The sequence below is a fragment of the Sabethes cyaneus genome, chromosome 3 (assembly GCF_943734655.1).
Source record: "Sabethes cyaneus chromosome 3, idSabCyanKW18_F2, whole genome shotgun sequence".
NCBI lineage: Eukaryota > Metazoa > Arthropoda > Insecta > Diptera > Culicidae > Sabethes > Sabethes cyaneus.
In genome coordinates, this window is record NC_071355.1 from 17,740,148 (window position 1) to 17,760,506 (window position 20,359).

Here is a 20,359-nt window from a genome sequence, read left to right on the forward strand (position 1 = left end):
CGAACGCAGGGAAAGTTGTGGGTAATGATCTGACAATTAATGATGATACAATTATCATGTAGTATTGACCTTGAATTTTACATTCTGCTCGAAAAAAAAGTTCCTAGTGTGACGAAATTCATTCATTCAAAACCGAAAAAAATAGTTAAACAGTGTTTGGGACAATCTAACGATTTTTTAGACAAATTAAAACGTTACTTTACATTATTTGGGATGAAGACGAGACAGGGAAAGTTCTAAAAATAAAGCAGATTAGTACCTCTAATTTGTCGACCACTGCCAATCACGGCGCGGCTATAATATAGATCAGTTGAAACAAGATCCGTTCAATTGGCCGAATCAAGACCGAGCCTCTGGCTGGCTGGAGCTGGTAAAATTTTCACCATTTCTTCTGGCAATCATCCAATCATCGCCGATCATCCCGGCTTCGTCTCTCTTTTCCTCTAGAGCTGTATCATGTATGTACGGGTACGCACATATGTAGGCAAACACTATGTTGCAAGAGGAACTGGGTCAACCACGTGCCAGCATACCCTACTGGAAGTCCGTTGTCGTCGTCGTCGTCGTCATCATTGCCGCGCTGTGTGTCAAGTGCGCGGATAATCCGCACGGCCGGGCGAAGCGGCGGCGCGCCGTCAATTCTGAAGCGTGTTTGAAGCGAAGATTTGCACCCAGCTAATCCATCACCGTAGCAGGCGTGTATATTCATACCGCAGAACTGAATTGAACCGTTGCTACGGGTAGCAACGTCAACGGTAGGATCTAGAAACGGCAGGGTAAAAAAACTTTAAATTGAATGTAATTTGCTGGTAATTCAGTTTAAACTAATCTCGGTTTTGCGGGAGAGCATCCAGTCGGAGCTGTGTAAGAGTGAGGTTTTTTTTTATTTTGGATTAACGACCATGATCGTGATCATCGCGCTTTCGAGCTGGAGACAGTTTTTGGTTGGTGGTGGTTCGGATCGGACGTGTAGTACAAGTTCGAGGTTAAAGTCGGTTTCGTCCTTTCCGAGGGGACCTGTATCCGGTGTGTGCACATAAGAAGAGCGTTTTTTAGGAAAAAGGAAAAATGGGTGAATTAGAGGATATTGTTGAGCACATGAGGAGGTTTTCCTGGCCGGATTACCTGGTGTTTGTGACCATGCTGTTTCTGTGCATCTTGATTGGAATTTACTTTGGATTTATGCAACGGAAACCGAGCACGGAAGTGGAGTATCTAATGGGAGGCCGAACCATGCTGGTGTTTCCCATTGCGCTGTCGCTAATCGCTAGGTAGGTTTAGCTTAGTGCAGAACCGACGAAATCAAACAGTGAAAAAGTGAAGTCCTTACCTAATATTTTTAGGCTAACTAAGCTGAAACTGCAGAGGGAAATAGTAGAATTGGATACCTTGAATTGAATTTTAAAAAACTGCTCGAAACACAAGCTTAAATGAACATTTTAAGTTAGTCTTGATCAAACTTTAGTAACTTGATTTGCAAAGAATTCAGTGGAAAGAAAATTCAAATGCATCTTCAATAGAATGTCGGTACGAAAAGTGGTTACGTTTTGCACGCTAATAACTCAGCCATTTTTCAATAGATTTTATAGATATTTTTCTAAGCATTGATTGATACAGCAAATATAATAGAAATTTGTCAACGCACTCTTGAAATAGACATAAATATCAATCACTGTCAAGAAATAACGAATCAACCAATCACATATAAGCATGATTTTGCTTCCCAGGCCGGCGACGGCGAGTGTATGTACTTGGCAACAGGATAGCCACTCAAAATGATTTTTTTTATTTCCCGGTTTTTACGATAATATTTGTTTGATTTTCTCGGCTTTCCGCTCTCGCCGATAACGATGCCAGACAATAACCATGCATTAACTTGACCAAACTCGTGATTTTAGTCATGACCTTGAAATGCCAAACAAACAAAACGGACAAAAGAAGTCTGCACAACCCCCCTTATTAACCATAGCGACATGGGTTGGTCTATTTTTAGACACAAATTGTGCCTCTTCCTCCACCTACTGTAGAAACCACCGACCGAGAAGTTTTAATCTAACGTGTTTTTACTTTCAGGACGACGACACTATGCAGGCCCTTACGACTTGCAAGGTACTGCGTGTGACGGCGTATTATTATTCGATTATTATTATTGTGACTCACCCTCTGGAATAAGAGTCGCAAAATAATCTACTTGCCCGATAAATCCCTCAAGCTCCTCCACTTGTCCTGAATAGTCAGGGATAAATTGGTGGGCTAGTGATAACGGAAAAGCCATGGTTTCTGATTTGGTATTTTCCAATTTTAAATCTACAAATTGAATCTTCAAATTTTTTGCTGATTTCCACAAACCGCTTTCTTAATTGATTTAAATGATTTTCAGAATCTGAGCTCTCTTCGTCACTATTGCTTAAATTCTCGACAATTATAGTAGACGATAAAATAGGCTCACTAACTGATGAACCTTCTACTGGTGAAGAAATTGAAGTGATGACTTCCCGATTTCGTAATCGAATTATTCGGTCAGTCATTTAATTTAATAAGAGACAAAAAAAAGATAATTAGCAGAAATAAAATAACTTTCAATTTGGCGGAAATTTCAGATTCCTAACGTAAACTTAATCCTGTTCTTCCTCCTCGTCGCTCCGGAAGCCCTCGTCGTCTGATCAATTCCCTACTTGTTCTGGCCAATCTAGGTTGTCGAGTTCTGCCTCTAAAAGTTCTTGTTGTTCATTAACCTCGCGAGTCCACGTGTTAATCTCAATTTCCGCAACCGAATTTTGAAAGGCGAAACTTAAATTAATTATAATTTCCTCACAAACAATAGCCTGGCATGCTATCACGCCACAATCGTATACAGATTTTGCTAATCGCTGTTTCGCTCTAGATTCTAACTTTCCAATAACTTGTTGGTCGCTATTGAATTTTAACCACTTTTGATATTCGTTTTCTAAGAATTCAATGCGCTCGTGTGCTACTTCTTTCTCGCAATCAACTGCTTCCATCTTTCTTATGGCGTTTGTACCCTTTTAATTTATAGTTTTTCTCCGCGCGCAATATAGTAACCACAAAAGAAATAATGAACCTATGTTTTACCAGAATTCTCGCTTCGTGATTGGTTGGAAAATTCTTTACGATGATCTAAACCTATACCAATTTGATACCTGTGCTTGAGAAGTAAGCCAAAACAAGTGACCAAGTTTCCTTATTTCAACAAGATTTAACACCGCGGTTCAACCTAGACCATTTTGATGTCCTTGCTTGGGAAGTACGCCAGAGAGAGTAAAAAAAACCCTCGTGCCAACAGATTTCTTACAAACGCGATTAAACCTAGTCCAATTTGATGTCTGTGTTAGGGTAGTGTGCCAGAAAAAATGACACAAGTTCGTTGTCCCAATAGATCGCAAATTCTTTACTGCGAGACGACTAAACCTCGGCGAACTTGATATCTGTGTTGGAAAAATGTGCTACAGCTGTAGTGTTCGGTTATAATACGGCTCTGTATGAATACGCATGCTTGCCGTTTCGTTAGAAGTGTAGTGGAAAGATGTGTTGTTGATAAAATAGGATTGAATTGGTAAAATCCCTTCAACGTGGCAAACCATGGATAATAAAAACAATCTTTAATTTCAGTAAGGTAGTAGGAAAGCAATAGTTTGTGTTCTTTATTTTGTTAAATTGTTTTCAAATGCACAATCTTTTGAGAATTGAACGTATGCAATGTTACTACTTTGATAAATGTTACATACAACGCATGTAGCATGTATATATGTTGCATATAGCATGTATACATGAAGAATCGAATGATTACAAGCATGAATACATGCTATTATCACTACAAAGAGACTTACGTAGTCCTGCGTCACCTATATATGCGGTCGTGTCTTGTACACAACCCCTCTGATTTTTACTTCGATATAACGTAACGAGAATATAATATAATCGGTTGAAGAGAAGAGGTAGATGCGTTCTTTTTTTCAACGGTTTACTTTCAGGACATCAACTTTGATTAAAGTTAATGTTCAAATGATTAGATCGATCGAAGAGTAGGCATAATTGGAAGGATAATTTTACACTCTTACAAACTTGTTTACTTTCAGGACATCGAATTCGTCTAGGTTCTATGTTTAAATAATATCATCGATCAAAGAGTGTGGGTAGTTTCGAATTTTTACAAAAGTTGTTTACCTTCAGGACTTCAATTTTGTCCAGCTTAGCTGGTAATGAATAATTCTTGTCCTATTGGAAGGCAAGAGTTCGGTTACATTTTTTCTAGAATCTAGAAAAATAAACGAAGCCGCAGGTGCATAAAATTGTCGTACCGGGCCTGGGACGCAAAAGAGTGCTTCTATGTGATTGGCTGATTTCGACAATACCTACTATTTATGCTTTTTTTTAATAGTAATTTGACAAATTATTTTTATTATTGCTTTATTTATCAATTTTTAGAAAAATTACTGATCGATTGATGCAAATATCTCGAAAATCCATTGAAAAATGGCTGAGTTATAAGCGCGCAAACCATAACCACTTTTCGTTACATGCACATTTCTCGAATTTCTAAAGTGCACCCCAATATAGAATAGAAAACAAAAACGTAGTTCTACGGTAATAAAAAGACCTTTCACTAGCTTTTCTTGGCGGCCATTTTTCAATTTGCTGTATGCAAAATAACTTTGGGGCATAACGCTAGCAGATCATATGAATAATGTGTTGCTTTTTTCACGTTTTGCACTAAATTAATACTTCGTAATATGTTAAATTTACGACTTACGACTTTCATACTCGTCGCCAGTGTTACGTCTTGGATTTCGGATATCTCTTTCAATATATAATGCGCTATCGTTCGTTCAATCGATCACACGTTTATTCTCGTTTTACACTGTTAATCTCATTCAATGTACTGTGTATAAAAGGTACGATACCACAAGGCTCACTAACTGATGAACCTTCTACTGGTGAAGAAATTGAAGTGATGACTTCCCGATTTCGTAATCGAATTATTCGGTCAGTCATTTAATTTACTAAGAGACAAAAAAATGATTGGCAGAAATAATTAGCAGAACTAAAATAACTTTAAATTTGGCGGAAATTTCAGATAATTAACAAAAACTTAATCCTGTTCTTCCTCCTCGTCGCTCCGGAAGCCCTCGTCACTATCTTCCTCGTCGTCTGACCAATTCCCTACTTGTTCTGGCCAATCTAGGTTGTCGAGTTCTGCCTCTAAAAGTTCTTGTTGTTCATTAACCTCGCGAGTCCACGTGTTAATCTCAATTTCCGCAACCAAATTTTGAAAGGCGAAATTTAAATTAATTCTAATTTCCTCGCAACCAATAGCTTGGCATGCTATCACGCCACAATCATATACAGATTTTGCCAATCGTTGTTTCGCTCTCGATTCTAACTTTCCAATAACTTGTTGGTCGCTATTGAATTTTAACCACTTTTGATACTCGTTTTCTAAGTATTCAATGCACTCGTGTGCTACTTCTTTCTCGCAATCAACTGATTCCATATTTTTTATGGCGTTTGTACCCTTTTGATACTAAAGAAACACGTAGAGTCAATTAGAAGAATTATTGCGAAACGTATAGAATTTTTGTAAATTTACTGTAGTTCAGTGGTAGAGCAATATTAAACGGAAAATTACTGGGCTTGGATTACACCACAGACAAGTCGCTTTTTTTGTCACTTCACTTGAGCTTCTTCCTGCCAGCTGTCCTACTAAAGTTTCTTCCTTCCAACACTCTTTACGCACTTTACTGCAGAATGAGAAATTGCAGTCCTAGGCTTAGCGGATTTCCACTGCTTTTTTTCTGGTCACTTCCAACTAGTTCCGAGTGGTGTAAATATCTCCCTCGCAATACTCAGCACTTCACAAATTATTAGCGTTTCTGCTTCCGTTTGAAATTTTTTTTTTAAACACGAGTTTCACCTTCAACATCGGAGTGTTAACAGATTTCAACAACTGTTCTGTCCTAGTTCACTTAATCGTAATGGCTAACCACAGCGCGTCCGAGCGGTTTTGTCTTTTCCGCTAGTTTACCGCAAATGAGAGGTAGGGTTTTTTGTGACACCGAATTATGGAAAAAACACGCCTTACCCGTTGCGGGCTAAACGCCGACTACCTTCTATTTCCCTAAAAAATACACTGTCTAACTCAAAACTACCCTAGCCTAACCTCTACCTGAAAATTAGTCCTATTCTTTCGAAAAAAGTCCTAGCCTGCCTCGTCGTATTTGCCTAGGTCGTAGGTAATAAAATGTAGCCATCCTAAATTTCCGAACTAGATGGTAAACTATATGGGTAGGGGAATTGTGTATAACGTGCCCCCCCTGGCCAATGTGCCCCCCAACGTTTTTCCCTAAACAAGCGAAATTAAAATGCAAAACCACCCAGAAACCATAGTATTTGACGGAACTAGCCTACTATGCAAGTATGACAGCTGTCACATGCTGTAAAAATAAAACAAAAATAAATTTGTTTTTGCAGCTTCTGAAGTAATTTTTGGCGTCGTTTCCATAAGCTATTTTCTTGTCAAAATCTGTAAATAACCGGTTGTTGCAATTCGATTGCGTGAAGTGAACTTCAAAAAGCCATCCCTGCCAAAAATAATGGTATGAAACGCTTGATTTGCTTTGGCATTCAATATTTTTTCAAATAAATAAAAGCAGGCCAATTTGTCCCCCTTGCAAATGTGGTTATAAACATAGGTAAACAGATCTATCAGGTATCAGGTATCAGCATCTTTGGCTCGAGCAGCACGTTCCTCACAATCATGTGAAAGATTTGTGCCTTGCCCTTGCCCGTGTCATCATTTACCTGATGAGGACGGGAAGGAAAACAGGAGGAATAGGAAGGGGTGGATGAGGAATTTGGACAAACACAAACATATATATACTGAGAGATTTTTGTACCCCCGAAGGATACTGCAATCCTTGGTAGTTAACTTATCAAAAGTACACCCCCTGGGGGGTATACTCATGATAACTAAGAGCTTATAGCTCAATACCGCTTTCGGTAAGAAACATCAAAATGTCTCGTAATTTTAGTTTCCTAAAATCCGATTCATTTAAGACGTAGGATCCAAAGATCCTATGACGCAATTGTGCTACTGCAGAGCAGTTGCAAATTACGTGATATGGTGTACCGTAGTCGGATTCACATAAATTACAATGAAACGATTCAGCTCGGTGAACCAAATCTCGCAACCTTCTCATTCATAAGGCTTAACAATGAAACTTTTCGTTTGACGACAAGTTTCAAGATTCTCCCAATAACGTTCATGTTCAGATGAAAACCAAGATCGAATCTTTTGTTTTATCCAACATGCCGCAATTGGTAAAGCAGGTTCCGGTCCGAAAACCGACTTTTCTGCTCCAGATCTTGCTAGTTCATCAGCCCATTCATTTCCGGTTATACCAGAATGGCCAGGAACCCAAACCAGATGAACGGCATTTAGAATGCTTAGTTCTTCTAATTGGGTGTGGTAGGCGATGACTGTTTTAGATTTAGAATTAGCCGCACAAAGGGCTTTTATAGCGGCTTGACTGTCAGAACAGAAGTAGATAATCTTGCCTATCAGTTCTTTCTGAAGTGCAAACTGAGCTCCGCACATAATTGCTAAGATTTCAGCTTGAAAAACGGTGCAGTAACTACCCAACGAATAGGATTCCTCCAATTCCAGCTCACGGCAGTAAACACCAGCACCCGCGCGACCTTCGTACAAGGAACCATTGGTATAACATACCACATAGTCGGAAATTTTCCTTTCCATGTAGCCTGACATCCACTCCTCTCTAGGAGGAAAGTCACTTGAGAAAGTCCTATACTTGATTTCATCAAGGAGGAACACAAAAACTCGATTTTAAACCGGGACTAAACAATCAGACGTGGATTATTTACACTACTACAAATGCGCAAGGCAAAGGCGCAAAGAACGCTTCTAGCATATTGAATAAAAATCCATACCAAATTAATTATATTACCGGTATCTTGGCAGTACTTGAAAAACATCAATACATAAACCATCTGGCTCCCTTTTGGTCGGCTGTTGAAGTACTGCAATCCGCCGAAACTTGTCCGCAGCAACAATTTGCGACCACAATCGAATATGACCAGTCGAACAGTCCACAGACTGCCAAAGGCCAATCGCGTGTAGTCGATAAGCACATATCAGTGCCTCTTACTTCAGGTGGAAGTGTAGAGGTTTAACATTGAAAATAGCTTCTAGAGCGGCAGCAGGAGTTGTAGTAAATGCACCAGACATTGCCATTAAACACATCCTTTGAAGATGGTTTAACTTTGTCTGAACAGTCACAACGTCCCCTTTCTACCCCCATACAAGACAACCATACTCCAGTATTGGTCTGACAATGACCGTGTACAACCAGTACGCAGTAGTCCAAAAGGACGAAAAGTGGAACGTTTTTCCTAGTATCTTATGTTTTCAGTTTATCATTTATGGTCTACATAGTTTATTCGGCAAAGTTTTAAATACTGTAAAAACAAGCAACTTTGCTGAAGAAATAAAATTTCTATATTTATCGAGTGCTGAACTATAGCGCATATTCTTTAAAACTAATTTAAAAATTGGTTTTTCATGCTTAGTTTTTCTCAGTCGCATTTTACAACAATATAATGTTTTGGGCAATTATCGAAGCTCTTAAAATACACGTTTTTGCAGAAGACCGCAAAACGCTGGGACTTTTACTTTCTAAGTTATCATATATTCAAGCTTTAAATTTCTGTAGCTTCATGAACCTTTGGGGTAAAATGGGGTAAGTGGATTTATAAAATCAGCGCTTCATTTTAAAGCTTAAGTCGAGTACTATGAACTTGTATGGATTCCGCTTGTCCCCAACCACCCAAATGAGAGTACGGCAAGCATACGTTTTATGTGTTTCGCGTTCGCTAAATGCTCGATACACGTCCATTTTTTTGTGTTAGTAGTAGTTTGTGTCTCTATCGAGTGCAGAGCTAAAGAGCATTTTCCTTGGAAATTCTTCAAAAATTAGTTTTTCATACTTAGCTTATGTTGGTTGCATTTTACAAGAATATATGGTTCTAGGCGATTATTGAAGGACTCAAAATACACGTTTTTGTAGAAGGTTGCAAATCTCTAGGACCTTTCCTTACAAAGTTATCGCTTTAGGCTCGTGAAGTTAGGGAAAAATAAAGCTTAAATAAACTTTATTGACTAGCCCGCTTACCCAAGTCCGAACAAGTGGCAGTGAGTATCGACAACCCATATCCAACAATTGAGTAGGCCGAACATCCGAACATTCAAAAAACTTAAGCGATATGGTTCATTCTGGGAAATGGTTCATTTTCTGGCAAGTGGCCTTCGAGCTAATTGCTATACGTGAAATTGTACCTTGAAGATCAGCACTCAACACAATGTTTTGTCGGTTGAACAGACCATCAAAAAATGCTGTTTCCTCAAATTGCTACGAAAAACTAATTTTTACACGCTCAGAGCTTCAGAGCTCAGAGCTTGTGAAGAGCTAAAATAAATATTCCGGGCCAATGAGATACGCAAGTTCGACGAGAGGGTGAACCAATCGGAAGAGGGTGCTATAACAGAAGAAGACGGAACGGAAGTTAACCTAGGGTGTCTACAAACGGTAACAGCGTCCCGGTACTGGAAAGTACCGACTCCTGGTAGAACTCTACAAAAGTGGCAAAGAACCACTAGCCAGGCGCGGACTGGGAGCCAAAGGGCCCACCGGGCCTTTGAGATTAGAGGCCCCAGTTTGCAATATTCTCATGATAGTAAATTAACACAAAAAACGACATCTACTCAAAAGACATCTGCGTTACAAGGACATTAATCGAATGAATATGGGCTCTATTTTGTAAGTCATGTCGTGCAACTCGACTCGACTCAGGCACTGTCGAATGTCGAGTATCGGGAGAACGGGCAGCATAGCGGCTCGATGCTCGAAACAAAACAAACTCAGTCTCAGGACCGAGTTACCAGCTTTTAGCGTGTGCGTCATATTAGCGGTTCACGGTACTTTAGTTTGGACGCATTTTTCTTCAGCCCAATCTTCGCTACTTTGAGTTTTAGTTTGTTCAGCCACCACCACAGATGCGGTTCTATCGACAATATCAATTTCCTTAGGAAAGTAGACGAACTAACTAGATTTGCTGAAGATTGTGCCTGTGTGCTGCTCCTTTCATAACATCCTGTAACGGCATGTTGAACAGTCCATATGAGGGACCATCACATTGATAAAGTCCCCTGTGAGGTTAGAATGGCCATGATTTTACGGTCGATGGTAGCATACGCAACTTTGAAATCAATGAAATAATTGTGCGTTGAATTCTGTATTCATGGACTTTTTGGAGGATCTGCCGCAGCGTGAATATATGATTCTTTACTGCCCGTCCTTCAGCGAACCCGGAAGAGAACTTTCCACATTCTGATGAGTGCCACCGTGCATCTTTGCAGCAATGCAACGTTTTCTTCATCTATCACCCATTTATATTTCTGCAGATTTTAAGTAATAGGGTTAATGACATGCAAAATTGCAAGTATCAAATAAGCTGATTTTATAACTGATAGAATGTCAATAGTTCAATATATATGAGTAGCTTACCGCGTCTACACTTCAGAACAGAACAGTTCATAGTGCAGGCGATTCCCGTGCCGAGTTATAGCTATCCCTGGGATTAAACTCTTGGATTCTCCTATAAGAATCCTGCTTCTATAAGATAGGTGTTCTGTGCGAATCCTCTGTAGAATTTCTTCACACGATTCCAATGTGAGGAATGCCCGAGACTCTGCGCGAATCTTTTTGGTTCGTCCTGGTAGAGCTGCGGAAAAAAGAACCCACCGTCTAAAAATGCCAGTACGAAGAGCACGTGCTCGCCAGTCCAGAGGAGGGTTCGTCAGTAACGACACACGGAGTTTCTACAAAACGGCCAGGTGCAAGAATTTTGCCATGCCTGTGATGTGCAATGATAGTGCTGGCAACCTGCTTACTGACAAAACGACGGTAGCAGCCAGGTGGAAGAGTATTTCCAGACGCTGTTGAATAGAGAAGTAAACACGAAGATCAGCAGGTACAGGATAAGAATTTTGAGCGACGGCCAAACTGTGGAGCCATCAACACAGGCCAAAGGAGCAATCAGTGAGCTGAAAAACGGTAAGGTTGCTGTAAAGGATGGTATCCTGGCTAAACTTCTAAAAGCGGGGAGCGAGTAGCTGTACGAAACAATTCGCCACCTGATTGGAGGAATATGGGAGGAAAATAAATATCGGAGGAGTGGTTGATTGGCCTCATTTCCCATAATTTTAAAAACGGACATCGACTTGAGAGTAAAAATCAGAGGGTTGTGTACAAGACACGACCGCATATATAGGTGACGCAGGACTACGTAAGTGTCTTTGTAGTGATAGTAGCATGTATTCATGCTTGTAATCATTCGATACATGCTATATGCAACATATATACATGCTCCATGCGTTGTATATAACATTTATCAAAGTAGTAACATTGTATACGTTCAATTCTCAAAAGATTGTGCATTTGAAAACAATTTAACAAAATCAAGAACACAAACTATTGCTTTCCTGCTACCTTACTGAAATTAAAGATTGTTTTTATTACCCATGGTTCCCCACGTTGAAGGGATTTTAACAATTCAATCCTGTTTTATCAACAGCACATCTTTTCAATACACTTCTAATGGAACGGCAAACATGCGTATTCATACAGAGTCGTATTATAACCGAACACTACAACAGCTGTAGTACATTTTTCCAACACAGACATCAAATTCGCCGAGGTTTAATCGTCTTGCAGTAAAGAATTTGCGATCTGTTGGGACAATGAATTGTGTCATTTTTTCTGGCACACTTCCCTAACACAGACATCAAATTGGACTAGGTTTAATCGCCTTCGTAAGAAATTTGTTGATGCGAGGGGGCCTTGTCACTCTTTCTGGCATACTTCCCAAACAAGGACATCAAAATGGTCTAGGTTTAACCGCAGTGTTAAGAAATCTTGTTGAAATGAGGAGACTTTGTCACTTGTTTTGGCTTACTTCCCAAGCACAGATATCAGATTGGTATAGGTTTAGATCATCGTAAAGAAGCTTCCAACCAATCACAAAGCGAGAATTCTGGTAAAACATAGGTTCATTATTTTAAATTTTTCAATAGTTCAACATCAAGAATCCATACTTTTCTTCATTTGGGTCAATTCTTAGAAGATTTTCCGATCGATTGGTGTAAGAATATTGAAAATCGATCGGAAAACCGCTGAGCTGTTAGCGCTCGAAACCTTTCATTTTTCGTGACGCTCGCATTTTTTGATTTTTTGGAATGACACCCTGTCTCAAAACTTGCCGTAAGACGTAGTCCTACGTCAAAACTATCGAGGCGTTACGTTGCTCAATTTTGCCTATAAGGTGCTCTCCCTATCCTGTGTTTTAGACTGAGTCCGTTAGCTTAGTTCTTCGTCGGCGAGTATCAAGCTGGTTTTCATGAGGGTCGCTTCACGATGGATCAAATATTTACCCTGCGTCTAGTAACTGACGAGTTCCGGGAGTACAACTTGCAGACTCATCCTATTTTTATGGATTTCAAGGCGGCATACGATTCAGTCAAACGAAATGAGCTGTGACAGTTAACGCTAGGTAGGCTTGCCATTTCCTCACTCATTGTGCAAAAAGTGCAACTTTTTTCATTCAACGCAATGAGCAGAACTGCTGCCACAAATGAGAAATACATCCACGCAATGAGAAACAGACCAAAAATAAAGAGAAATAGAAACAAACTTTAGATTGTCATTGTGCGAAAAATGAGAAACTTTCGAAATCGCTCGTACTGCAGCAAGTAACGGCACGGGAATTACATTGTTGCCATACCTATCAGCCACCATCGTCATATGCAACATTTTTTTTACTGTTACCGCTGCGAGAAGTCTAAACAGTTTTTTTGTGCCATATGGGCAGCCAAAAATTTGCACTTTGTTGTTCAGTTTATTCCTCAATGAGAAGAACAATGAGCAGGTTGCTGAGCAATCGCGATCAGTAAAAAAGAGAAAAGTTCAAACAAAACGGAGCAACATAAATCACGACTGAGCAAAGTGTGAATTTTTCTCTTCTCTTTTTTATTCTGAGGAGGAATCATCCCTGATTCGTGTGATGCTGAATGAGTAAAAATTATGAGTCAGAATAGCAGATGAGACCTCACGTGCTTTTTCATTTTGCGGATGACGTCGATATCACCGAAATCAAAAGTAGAGCAGCGAAAGAAGCCTTTAGGTCATTTATTGAGAAATTGGGACTTACCATTAACACCACCAAAACGAAGTACATGGCGTGGAAATCCAAATGGTGTTGGTATCGAAGAGGAACTGAATATATTTTGGTATGCTCGTGACATGTGACAACGATGTAAGTCGCAAAATAAAACGACTAATTGCAGCTGCAAATTGGCCTTTACGCAGGCATTACATTTTGTAGCTGAAGTCCCGTAGCTTGCAAATGCGCATAAAACTGACGCTCTAGAGAACACTAATCCTCGCGGTGGCCCTTTACGGACATGAATCATGGATGCTAAAAGAAGCTGATCGACGAATGCTTGGGGTTTTAGCGTAAAATTTGGCAAATATGCTGTTATAATGAAGATAGTACAGTGTGGCAGTCTGCGCTGGGCTGGTCACGTGTCTAGAATGCCCGACGAAAGAGTAGCCAAAATCATTTTAAGCAGAGAATCAAGAAGAGGCTGTAGACTTCGGAGTAGACATCGCACTGATAGATGAGCGCTATCGAGGAAGATGCACGTTCAGCTGGTTTTCGAGGGGTTTGAAGAAAGATAGCCCAGGATTGAGTACTGGAGGACCATAATTCATTCGGCGCAGGATCGATAACGGACCGTCACCACTGAAGTAAACTGAGCATGGAGCTTAAGCCGACAGTTCAATATTTATAAGTAGTCAAATAACTGCGGATGAAATACTAATTCTACTTTTAGACACTCAGAATTGAAGCTGGTAATATTTTCGGAGCTTGGACCCCAACAGCTCAACTTAAATGATTTCATGAATCATGGGGCCCCAGCAAACGAACATTCGTGAGTCGTAGAAAAAGTTTAACTGAAATAAAAATTTTGGAAAATCTCATTTTGTGTAACAACGAAATTTTTACTGGGACCCACCGGGCATTTGCCCGGTTGCCCGGTGGGCCAGTCCACCCCTGCCGCTAGCAACGGTAAACGGTAAAGTATCAAAGTGTCCTACGGGTGATTCTTTGACGTCACTCTCGTGTACCTTAAAATCGCGCAAAGGGTTATGGCAAGGGGACGGATTGTGCTGTATGTTGTTTAACTCACTGTTGAACACAAATCACTGTTGAAAATGTGAAATGTTAGGAGGATGGTAACAAAAGGGATGGTAGGAAAAGGGCTCCAAAGGAAACAAAGTTCGTCTCCTACAGACAGTGACTATTGACGGCGATTAACTGGAAGTGGTTGAAGAGTTCATATAATGGGAGTAATGAGATTCAACGACGCATTCTAGCTGCGGGCTTGAGACTGTAACCGGAAAACATACGTGCACTAGCCGTATTTGAACGAAGCCTGTTGCGGACTACATTTGGCGGAGTACAAACGAACCACGAGCTGCAGGCACTACTTGGATAGATTTCCAGCGTACGTCTAATGAAAGTCTAAAGAAAATTACGATGGGCCGGCCATGTCGCAAGGATACCGGACGACTATGTAGTGAAATCTGTTTTCATCAAGAATGCTGCCGACACCAGTAACAAAGCGTCCCAATGGGTCGATCAGGTTGAAACAGGTAGCCGACAGGACCGAGTACAATGAAGACAAGTTCAAGTCTTGAAAAACTTTGATTCATCCAGAGTAGATCAAACACACATAATTAGTGATAAACTTTTCTTGTTTGACATGCTTCTCGGTTGAAATAATAAAATAACTAGAATTAAAGCGGAAAACACATTTAAAACAGCGATTTTTGAGTGTCTTTGTTTTTAGCTTTGGGTTTTAACATTTCAGTTTCATATCCGGTATCACCCTGCTCGGACTACCCACGGAAGTGTACTCCTTCGGCATTCAGTATGTGTACGTTGCGCTGGGCGTGGCCACCATGGGTCTTGTTATGGGGTACATTTATCTGCCAGTGTTTCACAAGCTTAACATTACATCCACTTATGAGGTAAACTTCTCTGTAAGCTACTTAAACATGTCAAATAATTTGTGCCACGTTTGATTTTCAGTACCTGGAAACACGTTTCGATCGTCGATTGCGGATGTTCGGATCGATAATGTTCACTATTATGAATGTAAGTACCTGGCTGCATTCTACAAAGGCACAAATGAGTTCTTAACCGAGCAATTACCGAATTCCAGATTGGTTATCTGCCGATCGTCATATACGTCCCTGCTCTCGCATTCAACCAAGGTAGGTTAGGTTGCGGTCGGTTATCACACTTGTTCGATTTATTAATCCAAAACCTTCCTTTCCGGCAGTGACGGGAGTGAACATCCACGTGATTACGCCCATCGTGTGTATTGTGTGCGTGTTTTACACCTGTGTGGTATGGTTGACTTCCTGTTTCGCTTAGTGCTGCGCTAGTGTACTGACATTATCATGATTGTTCTAACCTGCAAGAAGCACGTGATTTGCGCATCATCACATCACATCAGTTTCGAAGCATGGCCTGCTCTGCACGTGTTTTGTATCAATCTTGTTGTAGTTTCCAGTTCATTTCAGCGGGGATAAAAATGACAACGATTGCCTACTTTTCACAGGGGGGCCTTAAGGCGGTAGTCTGGACGGATGTGGTTCAAACGTTTTCCATGTTCGGCGCCCTGGTGCTGGTAGCGGTGAAAGGAACGCTCGATTTGGGCGGTGCTGAAACCGTGTTTCGCCGGGCCTGGGACACGGACCGCTTGGAGAGGCCTAAGTAAGTTCGGTTTTTATTTTTCAAACTGGAGCAAACTTTGTACGTTGTTGACTGTGTTAGTTTTGGGTTGCAGCTTCGACATTAATCCCATCACGCGGCATACCTTCTGGTCGCAGCTGATCGGAGGTTTTGTCTATTGGCTGCAGACGAATGCCGTTAGCCAGAATATGATCCAGCGTTATCTGTCGCTGCCGTCGGTCAGGGCTGGCCGGAAGGCGCTGTGGATTTTCGTGGTTGGAGTGTGTTTGCTCATGTCGCTTTGCAGTTACTGCGGTTTGCTGATCTACGCTACCTATCAGAAGTGCGATCCATTGACCACCAAGGTATTACTCACTCATTTGTGATTGGTTCTCTGACCATTCAAAATTCTCCTATTCTAGTTGGCAAAAGCAAAAGATCAACTCCTTCCACTGTTCGTTATGGATATCTTGGGAGAGTTGCCCGGCTTGCCGGGCCTTTTCGTCGCTGGAGTATTCAGCGCGGCGTTGAGCTCTCTGTCGACATGTTTGAACTCCATGTCGGCGGTCATTTTGGAAGATTTCGTGAAACCCTTCGTGAAGAAACCTCTTTCCCGCAGAGCGGTCAATTGGATCATGCGATCGGTGGTAGTCGGTGTGGGTGCCCTGTGTGCGGCACTTGTTTTCGTGGTGGAAAAAATGGGAACTGTTTTGCAGCTAACCATGAGCCTGGAGGCCATCACCAATGGTCCCCTGCTGGGGACGTTTACCCTGGGAATTCTTGTGCCGTGGGTTGAGTCAAAGGTGAAGAACTCAATCAAAATGTAGAAAGAATACGCTTAACTAAAACACATTTTTCAGAGTGCCCTCACCGGTGGAATCGTTGGTGTGCTGTTCATGTCTTGGCTGAGTTTGAAGGCACAGTACGCCGTGGCTACCGGAGCGATAGTGTTCCCTCACAAACAAATGTCCGTGGAGGAATGCAGCTACAACTTCGACAGATCTGTGATCAACGCCACGACGACTAGCCTAATCACTGCTGAGTAAGTGCCCCACCAACGACCGTTCAAAACCGTTCGATTTTAATCTTCTCTGAATTTAAATTTCAGTGAAATTTTTCCCCTGTTCCGAATATCCTACATGTGGTACACCTTTTTGGGTGCCGCAGTTACTATTGTGGTTTCCTTGGGGTGTACATTGGTGTATGGAACGAACGACCCCAAAGCGGTTTCACCGGACCTGCTGGCAGGGTTTGTGCGAAGATTTGTACACGGAGGAAGCGAAAGCGGCGAAAAGGCGCCTAAGGAAAAACTGAAGCTGAACAACACTAACAATGGTACGGACGAGATTCTGAAAGAATCACAGCTGTAAGTGATGATGCTAGAGTATGTTGGATTACAATCAATTCAAGTGTTCCTATTATTAATAAAATAAATTGTAAGCGCAAAAAGTCTAACGCCGCTAGTACGTATCACACAAAAACGATCAGTAGCGTGCCCAGACCACAATAGCAGGTGGGGTACAAAACTTTTACCATACGAAGTACCGTAGACACGTTTTGATAATTGTATTATTTAATATAATTGGACTTAAATTTAGATTTAGTGTTTTTTGATTTTGTTTTCTAAATCGTCTTCTTTTTATCTCAATTTCATTTTCTCGAGTTGTTTCTACTGAGTTTAGTTTGAACTAAAGAGTATTTCAATTCCGTATAAGTTTGTGTAATTTTCCAATTGTTTTATAAATTTGAATCGATTTTGTTTAATTTGTAAACAATAAAATATGATAAACAGTTGGGCCTAACAAAGACGACGTAAGGCGACAAAAATACGATGCAAATAACATGAAAAGACGACAGAAAGATGTCATAATAAAGACCAAAAAACGAAGAGAAGGCATAAAACGACAAGATAATGAAAATGCGCGAGAAAGACAAAGAAAAAACAGCAAAAGGACAACATTTCTGACAACACAAGGCGACGTAAAAATCGCAAAAAAGTGACGCAAAAACAACAACAACAACAAAAACGGCAAAACGACGACAAAAGATGAAGAGAAAATGACTAAAAGACGAAAATACTCTTTCAAAAATATGATATAGAGTTGAGCAAGAGGCGACGAAAAGGTAACGATAAGATGACGAAGAACTACGAAAGAACGACTAACAGGCAGCAAATAAACGACGAACAGGCTGCGAAAAGACGACGAAAAAATTATGACAAATAGTCGAATAGACAAAAAATGGAAGCATCTTGTCGGATGAACATGAGGTGATCGAAAGGTGGATCAATGAGCACCTGAAAGGCACGTGGAGACGAAACACCAAGTCAGCAGGAAGAATGACTACATGTGCCGCCCCCCAAAATTGGTGAAGTGATCGAAGCTCAAGAACAACAGGGCCGGCAGCTGGCAAATATGGCACCGCAGCGGAGCTTATCATAAGTTATCAATATGGGCCAGCATAAGTTAGTTACCTGTCTGCACCGGCTGATAGTCAGGATCTGGAAAACAGAATAGCCGCCGGAGGAGTGGAAGGAGGATGTAATATGCCTAATATAGAAGAAGGATGACAAGTTGGAATGTGAGAGCTATCGAGCGATCACCATTCCGCCGCCTATAAAGTGTTTTCTCAGATCATCTTTCGCCATCTATCTCCGCTAGCATGTAGATTCGTGGGAAGTTATCAAGCCGGTTTTATAGACGGGCAATCGACAACGGACCAAATGTTTGTGCTGTGACAGATCCTTCAAAAGTGTCGCGAATACCAAGTCGCTACGCACCACCTATTCATAGATTTCAAGGCCGCCTACGATATCGACTGTGAAGAGCTATGGAAAATTATGGACGAAAACGGTTTTCCCGGGAAGCTGACAAAACTGATTAAGGCCACGATGGATGGTGTACAGTGCTGGGCAAGAATATCGTATCGCGTTATCAAGCCCGTTTGAAACACGTAGGGGACTTCAACAAGGCGTCGGTATTTCATGTCTCCTGTTCAGCGTCGCACTGGAAGGTGTTATGAAACGTCCGGGTTTTAACATGCGCGGCACGATCTTCAGAAAATCTAACAATTTTTCTGTTTTTCTGGCGACGTGGACGTTGTCGGAAGGTCGTTCCAGACGTTAGCTGTACGTCTTAAATCAGGTTTGTTGGTGAATGGCTAGATAATGCGTAACACAGACGTCATATTGGTCCTTAGCTTCTTATCCGGCAACTCCTATCCCTACCTCCTCTCGGAGACTCGGTAGCGTGGCCCTAGTGAGGCAACCTACCTAAGTCATGCTACTACGGAAATTCAAGTGAATACGGAACGGAACATTCGGCATCGACCTAGGCGACGAAGCAAGGACGGCGAATGCAAATTCGGTACATGGAACTGCAGTTCGCTAAATTTCGCAGGAGGCGACCGGTGCTGCTCGAATAGCTTGAATCCCGTAAACTCGGAAGATCCGCGGAGGAAATGCCCAGTTTTACCGGAGCGGAGCAGCAACCGACGAATTCGGAATGAGTTTTGTACTGCCCATAAATGCATAACAGTCCCATCTGATTTTTCATCATTTTTGAGATAAACCTGAGAACTATCTTTAAATTAACTGTTCTTTCAATATTTCAAACAGAAAAGTTATGTTTGTTCTCAAGATGTTGAAAAAAATACCAAACTATGTCAGTTCCATATTACAAATAAACGCATAACAGTCACAATAGTAAAAATATATCAATAAGCATCTGTTTTTGAGAAATGCCTGAGCCGATTCGCTTGTAGCAACTACCAAACGGAAGATTTTATGGCCTAGAAGAACACTATTGAGGAAAATTTGGATCGGATGTACGATTCCGAAGTTACAGTGGGAACAAGTTCCGGAATATATGAGACTTGAACATAGTAGCGCCTTGAATCACAACAAACCCATCATGTGACACCTATAAATACACGGATTTGCAAATCAAGACTATTGGTACTAAACATGTCCGTGAATGTTCCGGATTCCTCTACGCCGGGGATCAGTTTCTGAATTTAACTAAAATACAACATGGGACATCTCTAAGTCGGTACTCGAAATTGCAAAACTAGTTTAAAATAGTTCATTTGTTGTCACATATAGTGTCCAGGTTCACATTGGTCATACTCGCACACGTTCTGGGAGTGTTCCGGACACACAGGAAAGCGACCAGCTTCTGAATCAAACAAACCCCATCATGCGACCTCACTATAAACTCAATAGAACAAATTACAATAAAAAGGGGAAAAGGCCAGGAAGAGATTTGAGTCAAAAAGGACATTTTGAACAATTGAATTGAACGAGCGCGTGAATTATCAAAACAACAACGACACGTGGTCTTGAAAATACTGCCGAGTCACCGACAACGCAAGGATCAAGGCATGCTGTGCCTGTGACGGTTTTGCGTTTATTCTTGCTTATTTTAGCACAAATAAACGCATATCAGTAACTTCGGCAGTTTTT

The 20,359-nt window shown here is 41.0% G+C and overlaps 1 protein-coding gene across 1 annotated transcript; it reads left to right on the forward strand.

Moving 5' to 3' along the window:
- Positions 1-1,068: 1,068 nt before the first annotated feature.
- On the forward strand, positions 1,069-17,267 carry LOC128742685 (sodium-coupled monocarboxylate transporter 1). Its single transcript, XM_053839121.1, has 10 exons — positions 1,069-1,271; positions 15,029-15,188; positions 15,250-15,315; positions 15,383-15,434; positions 15,503-15,570; positions 15,785-15,939; positions 16,013-16,262; positions 16,320-16,700; positions 16,758-16,939; positions 17,006-17,267. The coding sequence occupies exons 1-10, from the start codon at positions 1,069-1,071 to the stop codon at positions 17,265-17,267; spliced, it is 1,779 nt and encodes a 592-aa protein (XP_053695096.1).
- Positions 17,268-20,359: the final 3,092 nt, after the last annotated feature.

Excerpts from the sequence above, each read along its gene's own strand:
- LOC128742685 (XM_053839121.1), top strand. The coding sequence starts at position 1,069 with ATGGGTGAATTAGAGGATATTGTTGAGCACATGAGGAGGTTTTCCTGG. Across the intron at positions 15,571-15,784 it reads GCGTGTTTTACACCTGTGTG|GGGGGCCTTAAGGCGGTAGT; the intron begins GTATGGTTGACT and ends TACTTTTCACAG. Across the intron at positions 16,263-16,319 it reads GCGATCCATTGACCACCAAG|TTGGCAAAAGCAAAAGATCA; the intron begins GTATTACTCACT and ends CTCCTATTCTAG.